The 11,333-nt window shown below is 30.3% G+C and overlaps 1 protein-coding gene across 1 annotated transcript; it reads left to right on the forward strand.

The window, feature by feature from the left end:
* LOC105158174 lies at nucleotides 9,082-10,859 on the forward strand. Its single transcript, XM_011074825.2, has 3 exons — nucleotides 9,082-9,497; nucleotides 9,882-10,220; nucleotides 10,325-10,859. The coding sequence occupies exons 1-3, from the start codon at nucleotides 9,177-9,179 to the stop codon at nucleotides 10,805-10,807; spliced, it is 1,143 nt and encodes a 380-aa protein (XP_011073127.1). The 5' UTR covers nucleotides 9,082-9,176; the 3' UTR covers nucleotides 10,808-10,859.

An 11,333-nucleotide genomic window follows, 5' to 3' on the forward strand; every position in this document is an offset into this window, starting at 1 on the left:
TTATTACTCCAATGTTTTTTTTTTTTTTTTGAAGTTTATTGTAATTATAAATATTTTTTAATAAAAAAATATAAATAAATGTTGATTTAAATGTTTATTTAGAAAAGAGCTTACTTCATTATCTTTTATTAGGTTTACATATGATTTTTATTGTGAACTATTAAACTGTTTTTTTAGATTATAAATTATAATTTTTTAATTTTTTAAAATATTTTTATGGACTAATATTTTTTATGGGCTAACTAATTATATTTGGGAAGGATATTTATAATTTTTTAATAATTAAAATGCATTCATTATTATGACAAATTTCACAGGAGGTAGCTATAATTTACTGTTAAAATAAATACTCTTCAGTTTATTGTTGAATGAAATTGAAAATAATAATGTTATTATTATTATTGGACTGCTTAAATTAAATTAATTTACACAAAAAAATTAAGTAATTCTCTTACCAACTTCTGCAATTTATTAACAAAACTATAAAATTAAGTTATTTTTTAAACAGTCCAACTTTAATTTTTTTTTCATGTTTAACTTTTATTTTTAAATATTCCAAATCTTTACTGTTGTTTAATTTATAACTTATTTCCATCACAAAAATAAAATATTTTGTTAACACCCTTTAACTGCTATGTTGTTTTAATAAACAATAATAATTTATAATTTTGTTATTCATAATGGTAAGATATTAAATTATAACAAAAATATTTATTATATAAATAAGACACACATTATTATTATTATTATTATTTTGTTGATAGTAGTTAATTTTGAGTAGATGCAGGCGTTATGTTTTTGACGTATTTGTTCTTTTAATGGGAGATTATTATACAATAGATTAATGCATTGCCGTCGAGTTTTTGTTTGATTATTAGCGGAAGATATGAATATCAAAGATCCAAATGTTATTAGATGTTTAATTCTTCGAGCTTGCGATTTTGGTCGAGGCCTCACGACCTTTGGTTGTGAGTTGGAGTTATTGGGAGAAATAATAAATTTATATGATTAATAATAATAATAATAATAGTAAATAATTATTAATCATAAATACGCAACGTTTATCGTGATTTTTGTGAGGATGGTTACAATATTTTTCATTGTTAAAATTATGGCGAAAGTTTTTGCCATGGCTAAGCTATTTAATCATATATGGTTACTAATGATTATTTACCATGAATTTTAGTTCATAGCAATTCTAAAATGTACACAACAACAAACTTTTTTTAGTGAGTTTCATGGATGTGGGTGTATTTCTATTGGTATAGTAGTTTTTTATTTCTCTGTCTTGTTTGAATATCTTTGTTGATTTTATTGTAATTAAATATTGAATAATGTAAAGAATTGTGTATCATAAATTTTGCCACACCCCTATATATACAGTCTTTTTGGCTTAAATGGATCTTTGTTGTCGTGACTTAGGTCATTTGGAGTTTTGGTCCATTAACTTTTTAAAGTAGTTTTTCGGTTGTGCATTTTTTTATTTTTTGCAAATAAGTCATTTTTTTCGTCGAAATTCACCCGTCTCGTCGAAAAAAATACACGTCTATTTTATGCCGTCTTTTAAAATTGGGACTAATGTTTCTATTAGTTAATTTTTTCAATATTTTTGTTATTTAACTTTTTACTGTAACATTTAAGTTTTGCATCTTTTTAATTTTTGTAATTTCAATTCTTTTTATCATCAGAGTTCATCTCCATCTTAGCAGACGAGATCAAAATATTAACCATGCACATAGTTAAAAATCATGATAAGTATTTTGACCACAATTAAAAATTATGATAAACCTTACATACATAATTAAAACTATGATAAATACTGATTACCAATTATCAAAATTTAAATTTGTAGACAATAGTGAGCTATTATAATTATTTATAATATAAGAAATATAACTTATTTATTTTTTGATAATGAAGCTGAAAGTCAGACCACAACAACCATGTCTCTTAACAATAATATTTTATTAATTAGTCAAATCAAAGTCTTTGAATGATATATACACTATAAATTAATATAATTAAATTTTTCGTGTACATATCAACGTTCAAAGGGACGTTTACGAGAAAAGGACAAACAATTTATTTTTCTAAATATTTTAGAAATAGAACATTTTTTATAGAACAGTTGAAACTATATTATAAATAGTTGCTAAAAATATATTTAATATTCTATCACTGTAGAGTCCACATATATATCAATCTCCAACATTTCTTTTGTTATAAGGTTCTACTATCAATATTGGGACCAAGTTAACTTTATATTAATTTGACCTATCCTTAGCTATTTAATTTTGGCTCAATTTGACCCAACCACTTAAAAGATATATGGTTTGTAATTATGAATAACTATAATGGTTCAAAGTAAAAAAATTGTGGAGGATACTAAGTAATTGCGGTTGTGCATCGGCTCTTAGCCGTTGTTTTTATTATTGAGGCCAAAATATTTGCCACATCTAAAAATTATGATAAATATTTTAGCCATAAGTAAAAATCATAACGAATGTTGATTAATCGTGGCCGAAACTTAAGTGTTCATATTGATTTTGTTTGTCAGTGACAAATCATATTGATTGATTCGAGTTTTAAACTGTAGTGAATTATAATATAGGAAATAATCAATCAATGGGACTTGGGCGAAAAGTGTTCTTGCCTCTATCATTAGCTCGGGTAGACGTGGTTTCTAATGTTTTAATCACCTTTTCAATGGCTCGGTTAACTACGGGCTACTTCCTGAAAATGCCCCTTCCGTAGGTTCCTTTGTGCTGTCGTGGAATAGGAAATAGGAGGTTTGCAAGGACATTGTCGACATAAGTGATTATTGAAAAATGGATCAAATGACACAAAATTAAAACACACATTTACCAGCTCAATCGCATGCATGCCAAACAAACGTTCAATAATTTCTTACACACTTGTTATTTATTCATTTAAAATAAACTAGTAATTATTTTTTAATTTTTTAATTAATTGTACATGGTGCACACACACCACACACACTAGTATTTAAAGAAGTTGTGGACTTTGTTGATGGTCGAAACCAGATCCTCTCTTAATGGCGAAATTTGTGTGAAATTAGTGTCATTATATAAAGGTTTGGATGGTGTGGAAGTTATGTTGTTGACCCATTTTTTTCTTCCACAATTTTATATAATTAAATAAAAAATAAATATTCCATCTCTACATTAATATTTCAAGAATTAATTAGTTATCAATACAGAGTGACCCAATTTAGTTCTTGAGTGAACATATAAAGTTTATTAATAATTCTAATATTATGAAATTTTCTTTTTAAAATTCATTGTATTATTTAATCATATTCAATTAAATTTGAAGATGAATTATCCATAATTGTACTTAGAAAAATAGTAAAGTTTTTTTTTAAACTTTTTTTTAAATAAAAGCTATAATTATATTATTAAGTAATATTTCAAATAAATTGAGTGATCGATATATCGATTTCGACCAATATATCAATATAACAATAAAGTCAATTAAAATAAACATACAGAAAGTGAGACAAATATCCACACGCCCGATAAAACTCGAATACATCATGACCTAAAATTTATTTATGAAATCTAAACCTTAACAGACATTTGGATAAATAGTCAAGTTACTAATCAATATGTAATTTTGGCAGAAAATTGTATTTTTCATCCCATATATTAGTTTTTTCAATTTAGTCTAATTTATTATGATTGTTTTATATTGCATTTCATAAGTTGAATTTTTTTCGATTTTAGTCCTCATGTGCATTTTTCATTGGAGCCATTAGCATTTTTCATATATTTTTCTGTTAACTATTGGATGAAAAATGCACGTGAAAAATAATATTGAGAAAAATTTCAGCTTATGGGAGGCAATATGAGAATATCATAATAAATGAGACTAAATTAAAAAAAAAAAAACACTAACATATGGGATAAAAAAAAAAGCAATTATGAGTATTTGTACCACGTGGAATAAGCATGGACTCAAATTTACATACATTTCTGATGCAATTATGGAAAACTATTTATAAATATATTTAATTTATATAAAAAATTTAAATTTTATTTAATACATATACCTATTTGGCTTTTGCGAGTTAGACCTACCAAATTTGGATCCAAATTAGGGCGGATTTAAGAAGGGGCCACTAAGAGGTCGGTCAGGGTATGGTGGGTCTGGAAGCTGGACAGGGCGAGTCATTAGTCTTGAAAAAAATTAAGTAGTTCATCGATTGCTTGAACCGTATTGTTGTATTTCTCTTTTTATCTATTTATGCAATTTATCTTTATGAAAAAAAATTAAGTAGAACAAATCTTAAATTTGCCAAAACCCGGCCCTATCGTCATTCCTATGTTGCAAAACAAGGTCCGAGCATTTGTCATCACGGACTTAAAATCCTAATTTCAAATACTTGGTATCAAATACAACTTTGTAAGATTCAGAAACTTCCATAAAAAGAAAAAAGGAGTTTTTGATTTATTTTTAAAATATTAACAAATATTTTTAATTTGAATATATTAATTACGAAATTATAATTATAAATATTTTATAAATTTATTTTATTTAAATACTTAAAAGAGTGAATTTTAAGATAAAATTAAATATTTTTATAAGATGTATGAAATTAATTAAATATGTTTGATCACAATTCACAAAGGCTTTAGATTCCTAATTAGAGGGAAAAACAAACAAATAATGGGATGCACACTTTTGGTGGGCGCTAGGAAGGTGGGCATTTTGTCGGGAAGTAAGCACTGACTTCTGTGGTCACAACCAAACCTACTCCAACTTCCATCACTTCACTAACTTCAAAGGTTTTGTCAATTGGACAACGAGTTTTTTATTTTTATTTTTTTTTAATTTGAAGTAATTATAAATATTTTTAATTAATTTAAAAAATTATTAGCACTTGTTGATATTTGTAGAAATGATGTAATTCTTTTGTGGAATCCTAGAATTATCAATTTACACTTGATGTATTTTGTTTTTCTTTATTTTTTTTTAAAAAATTGAATATTTTAAACAATATCACAGGAGGTGGATAGAAAAAATTTGAAATTATAAAAAGAATTATTCACTTAAATCTATAAAATAAATTTAGAAAAATTTAAAACATAAGTAAACTATAATACTTCTATAAGGGTATTTTGATTAGTTCACCATAAAAAAAAAGATGAAATAAATTAGTCTAGTTGCTGGACAATTGTTAAAATTAGGGGGTATTAGTTATTTTTTAAAATAATGAGGGGGAATTTATAAATATATTATATCTCAGGAGAACTCATAATTTTACCCTAAATGCTATGTCCGAATTTTATTTATTTCTTTCTTTTTTATATAATTTTTTTTCGAGGGAATTTGACTCTGATTATTATTATGGGCTAGAACATATCATCAGAACCATCAATTGAGGCCATAGCCATCTGATGGAAAATGATTTGTTATCATCAATTGAGCCAACAAGTATTTGTGTATATGCACATGTGCAAAAGATATGAAGCCAGTATAATAGGTAGATATAAGATCTAACAATTAAGAGTAATTAGTTAGATCTGACGGCTCTCCTAATTAATAAGAATTCAACGGTCATTAAAATAAATAAACAATATATAATATATAAGGACATAATGATAATTTTATCAAAAAATTAATATTATTGGTTACACTTAACAGAGATGGAAAATTGAACTACATTTTAAAAGATTAAACAAACTTTTAGTTTATTTTAAAAATAGAGAAGAATTTTTAACTGAATTTTCAAAACACAGGAAATTTTATGCCATTGGCTCATAAAGTAATTGACCAAGGGCCTAATGAGAGCAAGTGGTGTGGATAAGTTTGTGCATTTTGGGCCGAGTAACAATACCACCTCATGAGTTGCTATTGAAGTCAACCAACAATACCTGGGCAGAAGCTGAAATTGGAAGCCCAACAAAAATTAGGTAAACCACCACAAAAATTAGGTAAACACAAAAGTTAGACTATGCACTGGTTAAAAATAAATAGTCGTACCCATGGTAAAAATAATTTATTGGTGGATAATTTAAATTTTTGCATCGAATCATAGATAATAGTTATTAATAACGGTTTTAGTCCATAATCAATAAAATTATAGCCAATAATAAATTTTCTTCTAGTGTATGTGCCACAACATATCTTTCAAGTGACAATCTAACAGTTTGGGTTTAAATTATTTTACGAAATATTTCGATTTTAAACTTGGATGGGTGCGTGTAAATATATATATATATATATATATATATTTACACAGCTATGGGTATCAAGTACGTTGCGCCGTGGTCCATGCATGGTCAAGTTGTAGTTGAACACTTGAAGTCAAATGAATAGAACAGAAATTTGGGCGTTGGAGAGTTGACATTGCTTGCAAATGAGTAGACATATTGCTTGGTATGCGAATATTTTGAGTTGCTAAAACGTAAAATGAAGGAAATTTTGGCTAAGGAATTTAATATCACTTGTTAGATTCTTGAATATATTCCTAAACGTTTTTCAACAAACTTCCATGCCCTGATACTTGGGATATGTCAAAGAGGATAACTAGCTACAAGAAATTGGATTTTCGTCCTGCCACTTAAATTTTGTGTACTTATAATTTTACTGTCTACGAGATTATAAAAAATAGCAATTCTGTAATTATAAAAAATACTCACTTGCAATATTCATGTGCAAGTCATGGGTCATTTCTCTCCATTTTGAAAAGATAATAATTACGCAACTTGCACGTGATTTTTTTTATCAATTTTCTTAAAGAAGTTGGAAGAAAAATTGGAAATGAGGTTTTCTCGCAAGTTACGAGATTATTTTAAAAAATTTCAGAAGCATAAAATTATCATTATAAACAATTACTAACTTTTATATATAACGGTTTTTGTTTTTTTTTTTTATCGGTAACGATAAATTTCATTAAGTAAAGAAAAAGTAAATGTTTTTGTTATTAACTATTGCTAGTGACAACTTTACGCAATAATCATCAAAATCAAAACTAAAGATCATTACAGTGACGGTAATTATTTATTTTTTTTTATCACTTATACATACAATTAGTGATCATTTTAATATCGTCACTTAATTTTGAGTCTCTAATATTCTCTATTTTTGTAGTCTTATTGCATTTATTTTAATTTTTGAACTCACAGGATGGTGCCACATAAGAATCTCCAAGCATCCTGTAGTGGGTCGAATTCAGTCAACCTAGAGTTACCTGCACCTCTAATATGCACACTCGTTGCGACATGACACATGGTTGCAGTGTGCTTGAATACATATCTTTAACTTATTCCCTATTAACTTGGCATCGTTTGTAGGAATTAGGTTATGTGACTATTTCAAATATCTCATTTAGGATATTAATGATGGAGGCAAGTATCTCACAGTTGCAAACGAAGAGTTTGGGCAGCTTATAAGCCTCAAGGCCCCCTCTTTCTAGCGAAATGCCATTCCAAAACAAAATCGTAAGACTCGTTCAAAGATAAAATAAACAATATTTCGTGCTATAGGACACCGACAAATCGCATGTGGCTAGTCGAGAAACAACCATGGTGTTGTCAGCATCATGATCCCCTTGCTCACAACACTCCCCTATGAATCCCTTTGTCGAAAGATTTTTGAACTACGACTCCTACCAAACCAATGCCTAACTGGCCTCCAAATTTGTTAGATGCTCATGATCACTCTCACAAAAATCACAACAAACGTGAGAAGGAAAGGGGATAATAAGGAGACTATATTCCAAAAATAATCCGCTTAGACATATTGAAGTAACACAAAAACAATAATTCAATAAGATAAAGACAAAACATTGACTAGAGTCCTATTCAGAATTTACAGGCAAAGCAACTAGAACCCTGATAAGAGACTGCATGGACCAAGCATGCGCATGAAGGGGCCCACATAGCTCATTCAACTCTCAAATACTTTCTTATATGTTTGGGAGTTGGGGATTGTTGATGGAGGGAAAATATAACAAAGGGCAAAGAAGTCACTTCCACAAGAAAATGATGAAAAGCTAGAGACCATACATTTCTAGAATTGCATGTATTTACTATATTAACCTTAACAAGAGAATATTATCCACATATAGATTACTTGTCTTCAACTTATCCCCATCCCTAGGAACCGTTATTTAAATATAATAATTGTTCTATTACATGAAAATGGTCACCAATGCTACCAAACCCCTCCCTACCAACATTTCAATTTTTTAAAAGAAATAAAATTATTATTTAGTCTAATTACTAACAAAAATTTAATCTTTTTTAGTTAATTGCCTTTCACGAGTTAGATTAAGAAATTAGTCAACTGAGTTCTTTGGATAGACATTATTTCTTTTTTTTTTTTGGTATATTCAAAATTGATAAGTTAAAATAAATATAAAATCAGTATGGATCTTTTGTCAAATTTTTTATCATATCAATAAAAGATCGACACATGTTCCTTTTAAAATTAAAACTTATAATTAAACTATATCATAATTTAAAGACAAAAACACATACAATACGTACATAGATGTGACATCATAACATGACACACACGCACAATAAAAGATCATTTACCATACCAACAACCTTTTCTAGAATTCAGATGCTCATTTTTTTTTTCCAGTTCTCTAGTGCTAAATCTTTTTAATACTTTCATCCACAATAATCAATAAAATTTTGAAGTTTCATAAATTAGTAAACAATGTATTAAACTGTTGATTAAAATTAATTCAACTTATCAACTAAAAATCAGGTTTTTTTTTTTATCAAATATCTATATCAGTACTTAATATTTCTACTGACATATTAATTTCTTTAAACTAGTTTCTTAAATTTACTCTTTACTCGAAATTATCTCAAATAAAACTCAGGTCTTTTTCAAAACCAATACCATCTCCAGCAATATATCTCCGCAGTTGTTCAATTAGGTGAAAGAATTCTTCCCCCACCCCATGTATTCCTCGTACACTGACATCGTGCCCACACGACCCCTACAAGCACGGACAGCCCTCCAGGCAGCCACCCTAATTTTCGATTCTCTCCAGGGAAAAAATCATGGTCCAACATCATGATAACTCATTGCAAGAAATCAAACCATCCTGATTCGTACTTTTCACCGTTCTCAATCAAGAATTGTCCAGTTTTTTGCCCCCGTCAGCTGATCCCACCTCCAAGATATCGAAGATGCAAGGCCAGAGAAACAAACAGAAACTTGTGATGCGGAAAATGTGCCCGAATTTCGATCGTGAAGACTTCCTGGAGACGGTGCTGGACGTACCCGTCCCGGAGGAGATGTTCTCCGGATTGGGCAATTCTGTGGCGTTGCGGTGGCAGGCCATGGCTGCTTGGATGAAGGCTCAAACTACCGACAAGTTGGCGTCGCCAATCGTCGCCACCCGGTACAACGAAATGAGCTTTCTTCTGTACATTGTGGGATCTCCTCTTCTGCCTTTCCAGGTCCAGGTCGATCGATTCAACCAACGTGCCGTCAAGCATTCTTCCATTGTCAGTAATTCTCATTCTCATTCTTCTTCTTCTCTTGATCGTTTTCACAATCTTCAAACGTGGGCTTTTTTCTTTTCCTCTCATGATTAGATGAAATGTCGTAATTTATCAGTCGCGACACTCTATTTTGAATTAATATTGTATTTTATATGCCATGATTTTACATGTAAAGGTCACGTGTATAAAATCCAGTCTCCTGAATGTTTAAAAGGCAACATTTTTGTACACATTGTATGAATGTGTAAATATAACATATGATGAACATCGACTTATAATAAAGTATCTGAACTGCTAAATTGTGTAGTGGCAATCACTTGACTTACTCATACTCACAAATGAACAAGTAGTAATTGTTGTTTTTGGGTGTACAAAACTGATTGACAGGAAGCTTCAACAGCCAAATACATTGTACAACAATACATAGCAGCAACGGGAGGGCAGCCGCCCTTGAACGCGCTGAATAGCATGTGTGTGATCGGACAGACAAAGATTAATTCATCTGAGTTTCATCAAGGTGACGAAAACGTTAAGGTGAGGAGCAAAGATGAAGCTGGAGGTTTCGTGATATGGCAGAAGAATCCTGATTTCTGGTGTCTAGAGTTGCAAATTTCCGGGTGCAAGGTCATTGCAGGGAGCAACGGTAAGATTTCCTGGAGGCAATCTTCCAACCAACAGAGACCAATCTGTAGGGGACCTCCCAGACCTTTGCGCAGATTCTTACAGGTGATAACGTCAGCTTAGTTCTGATGAAATCGTGTTGTTTTTTCTTGCAAATTATACATAACATTAAATCCATCCATGTTTTCTCATTGCTTTAATTATTACAGGGCCTTGATCCCCGAGCAACAGCCAATCTATTCATAGATGCAGTATGCATAGGCGAAAAGATCATAAACGACGAGGACTGCTTCATACTGAAGCTAGACGCAAGCCAGTCGATCCTGGAGGCACAGAGTGGCCCAAAATTTGAAATTATTCACCACACAATCTGGGGGTATTTCAGCCAGAGATCAGGGCTCCTAGTTAAGTTCGAGGATTCCAGGTTGCTTTCGGTGAAAACAAACAAAGAGGACGGTGATGTCTTCTGGGAAACGAGCTCTGAATCTGTGATCGAAGACTATAAATATGTTGATGGTGTAAACATCGCGCATGGTGGGAAGACATGTTTCACGGTTTTCAGATACGGGGAGCATTCAGCAAACCACAAGAGGGAGCTGCAAGAATCCTGGAAAATTGAAGAGGTAGATTTTAACATTCAGGGATTGAAACCAGAGTTCTTTATGCCTCCCACGGAATTTCACAAGAAATGAGAGCAGAATTAAGAGGGAGATTGAGGTGGGTATGGGTAGTGTTATAGTAGAGCGAGCAGACAGAGATGTTAATGAGACTAAGGTGTTTGTAAATTTAAGTACAAACATTACTTAAAAGAGTAACATTTTTTTGAGGGACTTCACAGCAATTACAGGATTGTCTTAAAGAGCTTCTTTCTTGTGGCTTTGCTAATTTTGTGCTGAAATTGGTTTGCTTGTCTTTCTCAACCACTCAACTTACCTCTTGCAAGAAAATTTTGTGTTTGGTATTTGGGAAATTATGATCATTGTCAGAAAATATTTCATAATAAACTGGAGGCTCCGTTTTAAGGGTGGATGACCATTTTATGGAGGAGCACCGGTTAAGTCTCTTAAAATGTTGTTTAACTCATGAACCCCTGCATGTTCTTTTCCTTAAACTGAGAAGAAATTATGCTCAAATTTTAAAATTCAATTTTCTTTTTCATGATTATTTTAAAATCTTATTATTCATTTTGGGGCTTCTATGATATTAGAATTTTAGTGT

Source organism: Sesamum indicum, linkage group LG3, assembly GCF_000512975.1.
Source record: "Sesamum indicum cultivar Zhongzhi No. 13 linkage group LG3, S_indicum_v1.0, whole genome shotgun sequence".
NCBI classification, from domain to species: domain Eukaryota; kingdom Viridiplantae; phylum Streptophyta; class Magnoliopsida; order Lamiales; family Pedaliaceae; genus Sesamum; species Sesamum indicum.